The sequence below is a fragment of the Mus caroli genome, chromosome X, assembly GCF_900094665.2.
Source record: "Mus caroli chromosome X, CAROLI_EIJ_v1.1, whole genome shotgun sequence".
Classification (NCBI taxonomy): Eukaryota; Metazoa; Chordata; class Mammalia; order Rodentia; family Muridae; genus Mus; species Mus caroli.
In genome coordinates, this window is record NC_034589.1 from 41,274,596 (window position 1) to 41,292,065 (window position 17,470).

At 37.5% G+C, this 17,470-nt stretch overlaps 1 protein-coding gene across 4 annotated transcripts in view; it reads right to left on the reverse strand.

Moving 5' to 3' along the window:
- Znf280c (zinc finger protein 280C) overlaps nt 1–17,470 on the reverse strand; it is a 49,269-nt gene that overhangs the window by 21,020 nt on the left and 10,779 nt on the right. For all 4 annotated transcript variants that reach the window (XM_021153219.2, XM_029473463.1, XM_029473464.1 and 1 more), the window contains 6 exons: nt 11,856–12,005; nt 7,111–7,176; nt 6,650–6,783; nt 3,679–3,784; nt 2,218–2,382; nt 1,977–2,086 (listed from right to left, as the gene is read on the reverse strand). In XM_021153219.2, coding sequence (XP_021008878.1) covers nt 1,977–2,086; nt 2,218–2,382; nt 3,679–3,784; nt 6,650–6,783; nt 7,111–7,176; nt 11,856–12,005 — 731 coding nt within the window. The remainder of the gene's footprint in view (nt 1–1,976; nt 2,087–2,217; nt 2,383–3,678; nt 3,785–6,649; nt 6,784–7,110; nt 7,177–11,855; nt 12,006–17,470) is intronic.

Consider the following 17,470-nt stretch of genomic DNA (forward strand, 5'->3'; position numbering starts at 1 on the left):
GCCCTGGCTGTCCTGGAGCTCACTATGTAGACCAGGCTGTCCTCGAACTCAGAAATCCGCCTGCCTCTGCCTCCCGAGTGCTGGGATTAAAGTTGTGTGCCACCACTGCCTGGCATCAGTTACATTCTTAAAAATCTCAGTGCAGTCTATCTATACAACTTAAATATTTCATGGGGGATATTTACCTTGAAATAAAATCAAAATCTCATTTAAACTGATTCTAATATAGAATACTTTCCACACATACATTTTTTTCAATGAAAATTAATTTTTTATTGTATATAATTTTCAGTGGTAGAATTTCTCTAGGATGAGTCTTTAAGAATAACTGGAGCAGATTGGAGAGGTAGCTCAGCAGTTAAGAGCACAGAGAACCCAGGGTTCAACTGTGAGTCCCAACTGACTGCAACTGTAGCTCCAGGGGAGCCAAGGTCTATTCTAGCCTCCAGGAACACCAGGTATGCAAATGGTGCAGGCATACATGCAAACAAAGCACCCAAATACATAAAATAAAAACAAATAAATCTTTAAAACAATAACTGGAGAAAAAAATTAAAATGGAAGAGAATATTTGCAAATCATAGAATTATAATTGTTGGATATATAAACTTCAAAGTATTAGAAAACAACTGTGAGAATTCTTATAATTCCGTAGCACCTCAACGACAACATTAACTATATCTGAAAATAACTTCAAAGTAGACAGAGATGGCAAGAAAATAGAAAGATGCTTATGCATGAATAGTTCTTTCAGAAGAAAATTACCATATAATTCAATCTCATTAAATGTTATCTGTGCTGTATTTAAAACCTAAAGTCATGGTTGATTGCAGTGGCATCTGGCCATTTATGAAAGTCTTTTACACTACTGACTGTAATGGCTAAGCTTGGTTGTTAAGTTGACTACAGGTGAAGTTAACTAAAACCCAAGCAGCTTGGCACACCCACAAGGGACTTTTCTTGGTTGAATTATTTGACGTGGAAGACCCACCCTAAATCTCAGTCCCATCTATTGGCAATCGGCATGAAAGAAAATCGGAGAAGGTTTTGGCTGTTTGCCTGCTTCCCTTCATGGTCACCGACAAATTCATCTATCCTGTTCCAGAGCCACCCCTTCACTGGTGTTAGGACACAGTTCTTTGGGATTCCAAGGTGGACTGCAAAACGGCAACTCTCTAGACTTGGGATTCCAGCCCCAGATTGGGATTGCTGAGACCTTCAGTTTAGAGGATTGAACAACTACTGGATCCTCAGGAAACAGCCAGGACCACCCATAAGCCATTTTAACTATAAATATATTTCTCATATGCCAGGTCTGTTCTTTAGAGAACCCCGAATAATAAGCTATTTATTAGGAATTGCAGTTCAACTTTTTTCCCACTTCTGTTTCTTTTGCTGATTTGGAATCCTACTGAGAATAAGGTATTCTATTCTCCCACATTTCTATACATTCATTCACTTCTTCTGAGTTTCACTGTTCGTTTTGTGGTGATGTCTTTTTTCCTTGATTAGTTCATATTCTTTAAATTTTCTAATAAGTACTTGTAAAAAAATTGGCAAAGGGACTAAAAAGGCATTTCTTTAAACAACGTATACAAAATGAACAGGTGTACATGCAGATACTCATACATGATATAAAAAAATCTTTAAAAGAAAGACAATTAGGCTTCATACATGAACAGGAAAATTAGAATTATGAGGGCTGGGGAAATGCTTCACTAGGCAAAGCATTTTCTGTACATGGGTGAAGACCTGACTTTGAATCATACACTATGGTGTATACACGATGAACTTAAGTTTTATAATTTCATGGCTAGGAAGAATTTACATTTTGTATAATTATTATGAAAATTAATTTTTTACTCATATGAAAATGACAAAAGAAGCTTTATCATTTAAATATCTAGACAAATATTTACTGTGTATTATTCTTAATATTTCATTAGTTTCAAAACTCAAATTTGAAATTCCTTTACCTTTATGTGGCACTTCAAAGGATCCAAAAGCCTGAACTTAACATTGCACTTTGGACAAGACCTTAGTGAAGGTGATCCAGGTGCAGACGGAACTGATGAGGTGTTCATATCTAAAATAAATTAAGGACTTTTATGAATAAAAATCCATCTTTTAAAATACTTAAACATCTTTAAAAATCTCATACTTCCTAAAATTTGTTTCTTACTAGTCCATTTTTCCTTTGTAAGCTTTCATACTTACTTGATAGTACAACTTGGGAAGAAGCCCCCGAAGGCAACGTCTGTAAAGATGATGAAGAGCAAGGGCTTGTTTCAGAAATGCTTGCACTAGTCTTTGGCTTTTTTGGATTAACACTGTTTACTTTGGAAGTGGAAGGATGTTTTAATCCTAAAGTTTGATCGACACCTACAATGATTTGAACACCAGACAAGATTATTTATAAAAGCTTGAGCACAGAATACTACTTTAAGTAAATTGCTATGAAAATGCCTTTAACATTTAAAATGGAGTAAAAATGACTTGGAGCTAATTTAAACGACAAAATTGATATAATCGAAAAGCACAAACTATATGAGGAAGCATTTTCAGATTCACAAAATAAACTTTATGCAAACAATTAAAAAGATACTTTCAAATGAAGCTACTAATTAAAGAAGACAGGCTGAAGGGAAAAAAGCATCCACCTCACAAAACACAAAGCAACAATTACAACAATAATATAGCAAAAAAGAAAGAGACAGAAAAAAGAAAGCCAGATTAAATTTCTCTGAGCTAAGTTTTACAAATGAATCAACTTTTTGGTGATTAAATACATTTTTTGTTTTTTGGTTTTTTGGTTTTTTGAGACAGGGTTTCTCTGTATAGCCCTGGCTGTCCTGGAACCCACTTTGTAGACCAGGCTGGTCTCGAACTCAGAAATCCGCCTGCCTCTGCCTCCCGAGTGCTGGGATTAAAGGTGTGCACCATCACGCCCCGAGATTAAATACATTTTAACTTCAAAAAACATTCTAAAATTCAGGAGAATTCTTTAAAGGTGTTTTGAAAATCTTGGGATATCTCATAAAAATTGAATTTGGTCTTCTCCCAACTAATAATCCGACAAATGGTTTATTTGGTTGTCCCTTATGTAGGTAGGGGAAACAAAAGTAATTCACTCATTCAGAGTTTCCACAGTGGCCTTCCAATTATTATCCTCTGAGTTCATTAAATACAATGGGCAATTCAGACAAAGCCTTTCCTTTTATGTTTTATATGACTTTTGTAGTTTGAAAAATTGTAAAGTATGTGTAAGTATGTATGTGTGAGTGCATGCATACCGTGGTATACCTGTAGAGGTCAGAGGACAACCCACTGGAGTCAGTTCTCTCTTCCTACTATGTGGGTTCAAAGACCATACTCAGACCAGCAAGCTTAGTGACTTCAAAGACCATACTCGGACCAGCAAGCTTAGTGACAGTCACCTTTCCTTGTTGAGCCACCTTGCTGGCTTTTAAAATCTTTCTCCGTTTGTTTATTTAGTCTGCATCTGTGCATAGTATGGAGTTGATTCTCTATTTTGACTATGTGGGTTCCAGGGACGCAACTTAGGTTATCACAAGCTCCTTTACCTGCTAAGCCATCTTCAGGCTTCCATATGGGAATTCTATACGCATATGAATGAAGTCTCTTTTTATAATTTTAAGAAGACATGTTAAATCAAACCTGTCCTCGGTTGCAGTATGTTGGAAGATGGTATATCCTGGGTCGAGTCTGGCTGTGAGACCGAAGAAGCACCGGAATCCTCTTGGGATGAAGTCTTGGTAAAGTTCTGCAAAATGTTAAACTTATTTTGTCAGTTATTATAAAAGTAAACCCGAACTGTATGCTGGCACTACAAAGACACGTTAGAAAACACAAAAGCCAACTTCCCTCTCTGCTAAAATGGCCACACGCTGTGGGAAGAGCACATTGGCATTTGTTATTTTTGCAATTTCCCTAGAAAACTAAAATGAGTTGTGAATAAAATGTTAAAATGTTTAAAAAGCAGTGATAACATTGGCAAGGCAGAGGTTTTATTTTTGGTATGACGTCTCCAAGGACATTTAAGTAGTATCCACTAAAGGCTTTCAAAGGTCCACATCCCTTAACATAACCATTCCACCTCTAAAACTTTGGGTTAAGGAAATGAAAATATTTAACAGAATATAATATCAACATAAACATCTGTCACACCAACTCAAGGGGATCTGATACCCTCTTCTAGTCTCCACTGGCACCAGGCACACACTGTGTGTGTGTCTCACCATGTAGTCTTCAGTGGCTTGGAGCTTGCTATGTAGATCAGACAGGCTTCAAACTCACTGAGATCGACTTGACTCTTTCTCAAAAGTGCTGGAATTAAAGGTATGCAATACTATACCTGTCCATTTATTTAACTATTTAACTGAAAAAATTACTTGTAAGGGTCAAGTTATTCATATTTCCAACTGAAATAGCCCTCAGTATTTGTATTTAAAATACACTTCTTGTAGCTGAATGTCGTGGCACACTCTTTTAATCCAAGACCTCAGGAGGCAGAGGCAGGTGGATCTCTAAATTTGAGGCCAGCCTCATCTACCTAGCAAGTGCCAGGATAACCCAGGGCTAAATAGAGATCCTGTCTCAACACACATCAAGTAGTTTTTTAACTGTGCTAATAAAGACCTTATCATCAACATACTCCATCTTAAAAATAGGTATTTAGTGTGGTCAAGGAAGGCACCGAGTAAAGTCTATCCTGTTTATGATGAGGAAGCTGGAATTAAAGCCCAGGCATATTAAAAACAAACAAACAAACCAAGGCCTATGTCCTACAGCCTACTAATTTTAAGCTGCATCACACTGACTTTTAAAAGAGACAATGAGAGCCATACGTTGCCTGTAAGTCCAGCACTCAGGAGGCAGATGTTGGCAGAAATCTATGAGTGCAAAAACAGCCTGGTCTATCTACAGAGGGAGTTTCAGGACAGTCAGGACTGTTGCATAGAGAAATCCTGTCTCAAAAAAAAAATCAAGGGGGGGGGTTATTATACTAATCTTTCTCTTTGACTGAAATAGTTGTTGCAAAGAAGATCATTTAACCATTTTGAGACAGGTCGGAGCTCATCACTGAAGAGCAGTAGATGCTCTTCAGGAGGGACCTGGTTCAATTCTCAGGGTCCACATTGTATCAGCTAACAACCAACTTTAGTTCTAGTCTCAGAAGGTCCCCCAGAACATCTGACTCCCTCTTCTTCCTCTGCACGCAGCAAACACATGTGGTACACAGATAATCCATGAAAACAGAATGCTATACACACAACAATAAATCATCTAGGTCCTCTGAGTTTCAGGCTCCTCAACCATAAAATCGGAATAATAGTGCCTCCCTCCTAAGAATGTCTTAAGAATTATGTAAGAATTACAGATAGCATTTAGTACAAAGATTTGCACATATTAACAGCTTCCCTCCAAATGTTAAGCATTACTGCCATGTCCTACTTCTATTAAAAGCCTTTTATTATTGTTGTACTTGGGGGTTACTTTGTTTTGTGAGACAGTTAAAATATGTCTCCCAGTCTCATATCCAACTTACTATGGAGAGACTGGTCTCAAATTCAATCCTCTTGACCTTAGCCTCCCAAACACTAGGACTACATGCATGTAGCCGCCATGCTGGCTTTAAATGTTTAAACACTAAACAATGAAAATGGTTTTGAGAATAAACAGCTATGACCTGTTGGAATGGTCATCTCAATTATGAACACCTAAGTTTACTCTGTTAAAAAGGTGATTTTCTGTGGGTTTCCTCTTTACTCGATAAGCTTTTTAGTTCTATGAGGTCCTACTTGCCAATTGTTGACCTTGATTCCTGAGCAAATGGAGCCATCTTCAGAAAGTCCTTCCCTATACCTAAATCAGGTAACTGCCTATGTTTTCTTCTGGCAATATCCACGTTTCAGGTTGCAAACTGAGGTCTTTGATCTACTTGGAGTTAATTTTCATTCAGGGTGATAGATATGGATGTAATTTCATTTCTCTATATGTGGACATGGAGGATTCCAGAACCACTGAATAAAGACGCTATTTTTTCTCAACTGCATGTTTTTGGCCTCTTTGTCAAATACCCGGAGTAAGATTATGGGTTACTGGGGTTTGGAAGGGCAAAGGTTTTGGTACAAAAAATTCTAGACAAGGTAGCTATTGAATTTGATGTTGGATCTTTGTAGTGTTGACTTGAATGTATCAAGAATAGTTGTACATAAAAATCATACAATATACTGACTTTATACTATATAATTTTGTCAGTGTAATAGTGTTCTTTAACACAATGAAATAAATTTAGTTTAAAAATGAAGCTGAATGTGGTGGCTCATGCTTTTTAATCCCAGCACTCAGGAGGCAGAGACAGGTGGATCTCTGACTTTGAGGCCAGCCAGTCTACATAGTGAGTTTCAAGACAGCTAGAGCTACATAGTGAGACCCTTTCTTGAACAAACAAACAAAAACCAAAACAAACAAACAAACAAACAAATCTAAAGACAATGACTCAAAGATAATTTTCTTTGAGTAATTATGGCAGTTAGCTTTGACTATTCTCAACTCTAGCCAGATATATTCTATCCAATGTGTTCTTGAACTAATTGTAAAGTTTAGAAAAGAAAATCAAACTTACCAGTTTAGACACAGTCTGACCATCAGAACTCTCTGAAGATTTGAGAGCAGGATGAAAGCTTGGCAAAGCAACCAGTGGATTTGATGATGGATTTCTGTAGTGTTGACTTGTAGGCTTGAATATATTAGAAATAGCTATATGTGAAAAAAAAAAGACCCAGAATATAATGACCATGTTGGTATACAATCATGCGAAATAGTTGAGTTTGAAATAGTAGAAATTGAAGAGATGGCTTAGCCATTAAATACTCCTGCTACTCTTGCAGAGGACCCTAGCATGTACATCAGGTGGTTAACCACCACTGATTAATTCCAGTTCCAGGGGTCCCATTGCCCTCTTCTGCCCCTCCTGGGCACCCGTACACACATGGTGCACAAAAAAACTCATACAGGAACACATATATACATATAAATAAAACATAACCAAATATTTAACATTAAGACAGTAAAATAATAAAGTACCTGGATTGAATGAACCGTTCTTTAGTCCCTTTGAAGATGAACCAGGGCTACATCTGTTCAAAATATCTACAAGAATATTTCAAAACTCATTACTGAAACAAATAATTAAGATAATATAAAACTGTCTAAATGGACATATATACTCATTAATAGAAATATATTTATGCCCCTTCATGATGACAAGATTTTATGACTAAGTAAGTATTTTACTTATTTTATGAATAAGTAAGTTCTTATTACTCAAAAATCAAGCCTATGCCCAATTCTCATGCCACATTTGATACCCCTAGATTTCTGGAAATTTCATTATGGGACAGCTGATTGGATTGCTCTTCTTCTGATTCTCAATATCTTTCGTTGTGAAAAGAAAATGATCAGATAACAGATTAAGTTAAACCTAGATATTAGCATTTTACTAGCTTAAATATATTACTCTAGAAGTCAATATGGGCCTAACAGGATACTCTAGAGCATTTTAGATTGTTATCTCTTGATCTTGTGTGAATATAATTTTCTGATTACCAATGAATCATATTTAAGTGAAGAAGGTAAAAAACTGATTAAAATTTCTCTTCACAAGAAGGTAATATCTAAATTATGGTTTCTATCGTTGTTGATAATCACCATGAGCAAAGCAACTTGGAGAGTAAAGAGTTTATTTCCTCTTACAAGTTGTACTCCATCATAGATAGAAGTCAGGGCAGAAACTCAAGTACGGCAGGAAGCTGGAAGCCAGAACTGATAGGAGACCTTGGAGGAATGCTGCTTCTTGGCTTGCTCCTCACTGTTTGCTCAGCCTGCTTTCTTATATCATCCATGCTCACCCACCAAAGGATGTCCTCACACTGTATGGGATGGACCCACCTATATCAATTATCAAGAAAATTCACAACACAGGCTTGCCTATAGGCAAATCTGCTGTGGGCATTTTTTCAATTGAGGTTCTCTCTCCAAAAATGGCTCTTGCTTATGTCAAGTTGACATAAAATCTAACTAGCACAGGTAAAAAGAACAATCATTCCGTAAAACCACAAAAATTAATTTTATCTCCTCATAGAATTAGTAAAAAGTAACATAAAATAGAATTGTTTGTTATATGATCATGGAAATGCATCATTTTATGACAATGTTTCTCAACCTGTGGGTCATGACCCTTTGGGAATCAAAGATCAGGTACTACATTGTAATTTGTAGCAGTAACAAAATTACAGTTAGGAAGTAGTAACTTTATGAGTGGGAGGGTCACCACATGAGGAACTGTATTAAAGGGTTGCAACATTAGGAAGGTTGAGACCACTGTTCTATGAAAACATGACAGAAGTCTAGGGGAAAAAAACCTTTTTTCTCAAATTATTTGATATCATGATTTTTTTCCTACTTTATTTTTTGAGACAGGGTCTCAGTACATAGATCAGATTGGCCTTGAACTCTCAATTTTTCTGGGATTATAAGTATGTACTATCAATTTTGGGCTTTGATCTTGTTTTCAGTTTAAGTATTAAACAATCAAGTTGTTACTACTTTGTTGTTGTTGTAGTTCACTAAAACTTTTTTCTTTTGAGAAAAGCACTTTGGTCACATTTTCTTTTAAATAATTATTTCTTATATTTTGAGGATTATTGACAATCCCTTCCCCCTTCCATTTTCTCCTTCTAAATCCTTCCATATTTTTCTGTCCTTGCTCTCTTTCAAATATGGCTTCTTTTATCAACTGTTGTCACATATAGGCATGTGTGTGTGTGTATTTCTAAATATGTAAGTGTGCTGGCTAGTTTTACAGTCATCTTGACACAAGGTACAGTCACCTCAACAGAGAAAATGCCTCCATAAGATTGGGCTGTACATAAGTCTGCAAGGCATTTTCTTTTTTTTTTTTTTTTTTTTTTTTTTTTTGGTTTTCCGAGACAGGGTTTCTCTGTGTAGCCCTGGCTGTCCTGGAACTCACTCTGTAGACCAGGCTGGCCTCGAACTCAGAAATCCACCTGCCTCTGCCTCCCAAGTGCTGGGATTAAAGTCGTGCACCACCACTGCCCGGCCTGCAAGGCATTTTCTTAATTGCCTTAAGAAATCCTATCTCAAAACAAAACAAAACAAAACAAAACAACAACAATAGAATCAATAAAGAAAGCCCAAACTGAGGAAATTCTGGAAATGAAAACAATTTTGAAATTCGAACAGAAACTTCAGAGACAACCCCTCACTAACAGAATATAAAAAGAGACAGAAGAAAATCTAAGGCACCGAAGACTGAATAGAAGAAATGTATAGTTTGAAAAAAAATCCTGGCACAAAACATCCAAGAAATCTGGGATATTATGTGAAGACCAAATCATAGGAATATAGGGAGAAGAAACTCAAGTCAAAGGCACAGAAAATATTTTCAACAAAATCATCGATGGAAATCCCCCTAACCTAAAGGAGATGTCTATCAAGGTACAAGAAACCTAGAACATCAAATAGACTGCATCAGAAAAGAAATTCCCATATGCACATTATAATCAAAACACTAAATGTAAATAACAAAGAAAGAATATTAAAATCTCCAAGGGGGAAAAAAACCAAGTAACATATAAAGGCACTCCTATTAGAGTGACACCTGACTGCTCAATGGAGACTGTAAAAGCGATGAACCTGGAAGGAAGTTCTACAGGCTCTAGAAGACTATAGATGTCAGTCTAGACTACTATACTCAGCACAACTATCAATTACAAAAGATGGAGAAAATAAGAGATTCCAGGATATATCCAAAGTTTAGCAACATATATTTACAAATCCAGCTATATAGTAGGTACTATAAAGAAAACTCCAACCTGAAGAGATTAATGTCCCCAACTAAATAGAAAGAATCAATAATCCTAGTCCAGCAAATCAAAACACACACACACACCACCACCACCACCACCACCACCACCACCACCAATATGATCACCACTACCGCAACAACAATAACAACAACAAAATAACAGAAATCAACAAGCATTGCTCATTCATATCAATGGTCTCAATTGCCCCAATAAAAGACACAGACTAGAAAGCTGCCCCAAGGATGTTACCTCTCTATTCTTGCTTTATTCTTTGCTCTGTTTTAAGTGATTTACATTGATTTGTGTTATTTTCATGAAACAAAGTGCATTGAATTTAGACTTGAGGCTGGTTAGGTAAAGGAGAGATGACTATACATCAGGACGGAAGGCCGAGGCACCCGGGAGCCCTTTCTCCTGAGTATTCCTGGTTCACTAAGTCATTTCAGTATCTCCGTGTTTTTGTTAATTTTTTTGATGAAAACTATTCCAAAATTTTGAAATTCACTGCATTGTCTTATAAAATTTATTATGAACAACAACAACAAAAAGGACACAGACTAACAGAATGGATAAAAAAAATCCATCGTATCTAAGAAACAGCTCAACATCAAGGGTAGACATCACACAGGAAAAGAAGATGGAAGAAGATATTTGAAGCAAATGGAACTAGAAAGCAAACTACATGGAGAGAGAAAATCTCAATTAACCAAATAAGAAATGAAAAGGGGGACATTAACAGCAGCCATCAAGGAACTCCAGAGAGTCATAAAAATGTACTTAGAAAAACCTGTACTCCAGGCTGGAGATATGACTCAGTGGTTAAGAGCACTGACTGCTCTTCCAGAGGTCCTGAGTTCAAATCCCAGCAACCACATGGTGGCTCACAACCATTTCTAATGGGATCCGATACCCTCTTCTGGTGTGTCTGAAGACAGCGACAGTATGCTCATATATATAAAATAAATAAATCTTTTTAAAAAAGAAATAAACCTGTACCCTACCAAATTGGAAAACCTAAAAGAAATGGATAATTTTCTTGATAGATACCACTTACCAAAGTTAATTCAAAATCAGATATAACCCCTACTGAAATAGAAGCAGTAATTAAATATCCCAATGGTCTTAGGGTTTTATTGCTGTGAATAGACACCATGACCAAGGCAATTCTTAGAAAGGAAAACATTAAATTTGAGGCAGGATTACAGTTGGAAAGATTCAGTCTATTACCATGGTGGGAGGCATGGCAGCATGCAGGCAGAAATGGTTTTGGAGCAGCCAAGAGTTTTACATATTGATCCAAAGGCAGCAAAAGGGGGCTGGAATGTGTTTCACATCAGGTGAAGCTTGAGCATTTAAGACCTCAACACCTCACCTTCACAGTGACACACCTCCCCTAAGTAGTCCACACCTTTTCCACACTTCCTCCAACAGGGCCACACCTCCCAATAGTGTCGCTTTCTACAGGCCAAGCATTCAAACACATGAACCTATTGGGGACCATACCTATTCAAACCACCACACCCACCAAAAATTTATTTACATTGGAGTCCCTAGGCTGCTGTGGGGATCTTCCTCAATCGCTCTCTTCTCTATTCACTGAGGCAGAGAACTGAACACAGAGTTGCCAATAAGACTGGAGTCTACCCAGTCACTTTCCGATCTCTGCCTCCTAAGAACTGAAATTATAGGAAGGCTACCATTGCCACCTGGCATTTACATGGCTTCTGAGGATCCAAATTCCAGGACTCATGCTTTGGGTGTGCACAGCAAGTGCTTTAAGTGCTAAGGTATTCCCTAGCCCTACCTTTTCATCTAAGCTCTTTTCAGAACAAATACATCATGTACTAAAAATAAAACAGGCACAGGTTTGTCCCATTCAAAAAAAAAAAACCAAACAAACAAACAACCATCATACGAAACTTCATTGAAATAAATGCTTACTGGAAATGGCTGGCTTGGAACTTGATATCTCTCCAACAAAGATCAGCTCATCATCGTCATCTTTACTTTGACTTTCTTCTACTTTCTGCTGCCATGGTTCCAACTCTTCTTCTTCACATTCCATGAAAAGTTCAGCCATTTTTGAATTATCTAATTTCCAAGAGGAGAGAAACAACCCTTATGTTCAAAAGGAAAAAAAAAACCCCACATATTTGTAATAGGAAGTAAGCTAATTAAAGATAAACTTTAATAATCTTAAAGGAAACTACTGAATAGTACATAATAACTATGAATTGATAGTCATAGTTGGTATATCATATAGCAAGAATAAAGTGAGAAAACAACCTGTAATCTCTAAACTGGTGTACTCCTGAAACCCTCCCTACCATCCATTCAGGAGGTTGACGTAGTAGGATGACATTTTTGAGGCTTATCTCAAAACAAAACTAGTAAAAACTGACTAGGGAGCTAGAACATTGGGGACAGCAGTTGAGTTACAATGGTCAAATTTTTATTTTTTAGGTTTTTGTTATGTTTTGTTTGCATATATGTTTGTGCTCCATATGCATGTCATGCTTGCAGAGGCCAGAAGAGGGCGTGAATCATCTGGAACAGAATTTACAGACAGTAGTTGGCAGCCAAGTGGGTTGTGAGAACCAAACTGGGGTCCTCTGGAAGAATAAGTAGTGCTCTTAACTGCTGAGCCATCTCTCTAGTTCCAGGCAGCCAAAAATTTAAGAAAAAAATCTAATCAAACTAAGTTTATGCTATATGACTAGGATATGATTATATGTACAAATAGGAGAGTATATACTCATTACCTGAAACCAAAACCCATCATTTGTATTTAAAAAAACAAACCAAAAATAAGTGGCAATTAGGTTGGAAGGAGGAAAAAACTGCACCAGAGATATTAGGGTACAGAATAAAAACATCCCCTCACCTCACAATACTAGGGTGGAAATAGGGAAAATAGAAAAGCTTATCCCATTCCAGGGTAGAATAGACAGTTCTCATCTCAAGAAATTAAATAAAGAATGCACTGCAAATATTACCAGTTCTGTATAACCCCACAGCTCATAACAAATATAATTACTTTAAAAATAAGAATAAAAAGAAAATCCAGGGCCGGGTGTGATGGCGCACGCCTTTAATCCAGGGAGGCAGAGGCAGGTGGATTTCTGAGTTCGAGGCCAGCCTGATCTACAGAGTGAGTTCTAGGACAGCCAGGGCTGCACAGAGAAACCTTGTCTTGAAAAAAAAAAAAAACCCACACACAAAACCAAAAAAGACTTTAGACAAAACAGATAGAACAAAGGATACAAGAAATTAAAAACAATATGCTTTAGAGAAATTTGACAAAATGTAATAAACAGGGGTTGGAGAGATGGCTCAGTGGGTAAGGACCTTTTTTGCCCCAGCCTAATAATCTGAGTTTCAATTCCTTGGTCATGCCATGTAAAATGGAAGGTAAAAGGGCTCACAAAGGTTATCCTCTGCCCTCCACATGTGTGGTGTGGCATATGCGCACACACAGTATACACATACACATCAATAACAATAAAATAAAATTTAAATATATAAACAAGAACATTCAGAAAATAATTAAAAACAAATCAGGTGATACTAACTAAAACGTATCCTAAAAGCAAAAGTTAAGTATATGTGGGACTGAAACACACACACACACACACACGATACTTTTCTTGAGACAAGATCTTACTATGTTGACTTTATACTCTTGGTAATCCTCTTGTTTCAGCCTCCCAAATGTTAAGAGTTATAGGCATGTGTGCCCATTCTCCGTTAGAAACAAATATAAAATGTAAATGTTATCTAATGGAAATTCCAGGAAAAAAAATCAATAGAGAAAAAGAGGGCCAGGTTTGTATCTCAGCTTGTAGAGTAGTTGCCTAGCATTTATAAAGACCTAGATTCAATTCCCAGCACAAATGTAGAACAGTCTCAGTATTCTGGAGGTGAGACAAAAATATTAGCAGTTTAAGATAATCCTCAGTGTTGCCTGAACATTTTTTTTCCTGAACAAAACCAGGATGTCTATCACCCCAGACAGGGAACCAAGAACAGAACCCAAGTGTAAATTTGTTAAAAGGTTTTTAACCATTTATTTATACATACATACATTCCAATATCTCCCCCTGTCCTCTTAGTCTCCCCCTCACACAGCTCCTCTCTCCATTCTCCGCTCCTCTCCTTCTCTGAGAAGGAGGAGCCCTGTGCCCTGTATCATCTCATCCTGACACCTCAAGCTACTGCAGGACTATGTGCATCCTCTCCCACTGAGGCCAAATAAAGTATTAGCAGTACTACTGCACTTTTCAAACTATGTGTATTTAAGTAGATTCCAACCCCTCTTACTTTCCCAATTACCCCCGCTACCCCTGTCCTACATCTCCCCTTCTATTTTTCTCTTATAAAATATGTGTCCTTTTGTACACTCTCCTCTTCCCATCTCCTTCTTCATCACCTATTGTTACCCTCTTAGTCTCCTTTATAAATATTCTTGGCTGGCCTAGCAGTGGCTATGAAAACCAGGTTGTTCTTGAACTCAGAGACCCATCTGCCTCTGCCTGTATGTGATCTTTGCTACTTTGTGGGTTCTTTCTTTCACCCCTTTTATACCCTTTCAACTCCCTACCATTTGATAAGAGAGAAAAAAGGATAGAGAGGAAAAACAAGAGGTCCCTGAATAAGGTCAGGGGTTGGAAAGAAGGTAACATTATCATAATATTACTTCCTGATTAGGAGTGTCGAGTTCCTTAGGGCAAGTTTGATCTTTGCTGTTAGGCTATCTAACTTCTTCTTGTTTCTTCTATTCTTGTGACTACTTAACAAACTGCAACCAACAACAGCCAATAACAACCCACAACCTACCATGTCTCCGGGTGCCCGCCCTAGTACTTATATACCCTCTAAAATGTCCCAAGGATTCCAAATGGCACACAATTGCAGAGACTATATGCTGCTGGCAAAATCATGCCCCTGCTTAGAGCACAAGACAATTCATAGTCAGATGCTGTGGACAATTTGAAGCAGTCCCATACCCCACACCTGGGATTAAAATGACAACATATTTTTATATTTCTGTGTTTTAAAAGAAACCAAAATTCCAAAATTGTCACTCCATCTGCCACTGGAGCAGTGGGATTAAAGCACGTGCTCCTGACTTCTAATTGTTTTTAGTTGCTTATTTACAAGACCACGAGCAACTTATGGGGGATGGCTTTAATACTGAAGAAAAAAGTCTCTCTCTCTGCCTCGAAGGGCTCTCATTAGGCCATCACTCCATGCAAAACTTTTCTTCTGGTTGGAGACATACACGAACCCTTCCGCCAGAAACAACTGCTTGTAAGTCTTAAAGAGGGTTGGGGACTCTGAACTTGTCCCCTATTAATTGCTTGCAAATCTTGGCCAGATCTATGGTCTCTGGAGCTCATTCCTAGTAATTCCTGTCTATAAAGCCCTGGGAAGGGTGAGACCCTCGTCTTGGCAACCTTAACTGTGCAACTGTTAACTGTCTCTAATTCCTGGCTGTAGGGCAGGAACTCATGAGCCCTCCTCTGCAGTCAACCCTCTTTGTTTTACATTTACTTTTGAGGGCATTCTCTGTAGTGACAGTTTTTAGAATTCTGGAATGTGTGCTTCTTTAAAAACAAAACAAAACAAAACAAACAAAACAAACCATAAGCATGTGCTTTTGTTTTAGTCCCAGGTATATGTAAGTGGGGCTGCTTTGGACTGTCCACAGCAGCTGACCATGACTTGCCTCATGCTATAGCAGAAGCATTGTTTTGCCAGCTGCAGATAATTTCTGCGATTGTGTGACATTTGGAATTCTGGGAACTTTTCAGAGGAGCCCTGATAAGTGGGAGTTTAGGGAGGTTGGTTGCAATTTGTTAGTAGCCATAGTTAAAGAAAAAACAAAAAAAAATTTGGATTAAAGGATTTTCCTAATTCCTCACTCCCCTCTATCCTTGTTTCTTTTCTATCTAGTGTTAAGGAGTGAAAGCAAGGGGGTGGGGAAAATAAGAACCCATAAAGTATCAAAGACCATCTACAATTCTCCTTCCAGTATGTGGGTCCTACGGAGCCATCTCACAGTCATTTTTTAAATGCTTATAGATGGGGACCAAAGTATTCCATGACAAAACCAAATTCACACAATATCTTTCCATGAATCCAGCCCTTCAAAGGATAATAACGGGAAAACACCAACACAAGGATGGAAACTACACCCTAGAAAAAGCAAGAAAGTAATCCTTCAACAAACCTAAAAGAAAACAGCCACAAGAACAGAATCCCAACTTTAACAACAAAAATAACAAGAAGCAACAATTAAATGCTTATAAAAAGAGGCCTCATGAGCTACTCTTCCTAGCATCCATTTGCCTATCAATCATTGGGAAAGGATGTGGCCTCGTGAGTCCCCTCCTCTAGTAACCATTAGCTCTCTATAAAAACATTGGAGTAGGAAGGGAGTCATAAGCCCTTTTCCCATTCTATGAAGAAAAGTTGTCAAGCTTGTGTAGGTCTCCTACAGGTAATCATAGCTGCTGACAGTTCAGGAAGGAAAAGGCTGTAATTCCCAGATGTCAGGAGCCTTCATTGGAGAAGCTAATAACTAGCAGGGGATCTTCCTGAGATGAGTCCACCTTGGATTATAATCCACCATAGATTTGCACCAGTAGGCAAGGCCTATGAGAAATTCATTTTAGGAAAGATTTCTGCTATTAATATGCTTTTCCTGTTATTAAACATGTATAACAATCACTAGGTATTAGCCCACCCTTTTGAGCAGATCTCTGCAGAACAATGAAGGCATACTACTGTCTTGTACTGATGCTATATAGACAAAGAGATGACTTCCTAATTCTTAATGATGATCCTATAAGAACTCCTAAAATTATATCAGTATTTATTAAGCTCTTTTATAGTGTGACTGCTATGAGGTCCTTTTCTGATAGTCAAAACTATCCGAACTCTGTCATGAGAACTCTGTCAGTCTCCCATGTGTCACCAGTTAATTGCCTCTTAGATAGTAAGCAGACATTTTACTACTTAAGAGTACATTCCAAGAAGCTATAAAACAATTAACTAAAGGTCATAAAAAGGGAATGAATGATTTATTATAGGTGCTAGGACAGAAAAGAAAATATTGACTGGATTTGTCTATACAAAACTTCACTACTAACTTAGTTATGTTTTCTAATTCTCCATGAACCTGTAGAGATATGACAGGTGATGGTTGTTTAGAGAGATAATTACTCCTAATGGATACGTATGTAAATATTGTATGTTGTAAACTCTTTATTTGATTTATGTTATGAATTTATGTGTAAACTTGTGATGAACTTTTTACCATGTGATCATGTATTTTGAAAGATGTATAAGTGCTGAGGACAAAGAGAAGAGGGCATTCTCCTTGTCCTGCTTTTCTTAACATTCTCCTTATCCCCCTCTTCTTAGCACTCCTTATTCAGTTTTTCTTAGATTCTGCTTATCCTTGTCTTAGGCACACCCTTATTCCCAGTTTTTTTTTTTTTTTTTTTTTTTTTGGTTTTTCGAGACAGGGTTTCTCTGTGTAGCCCTGGCTG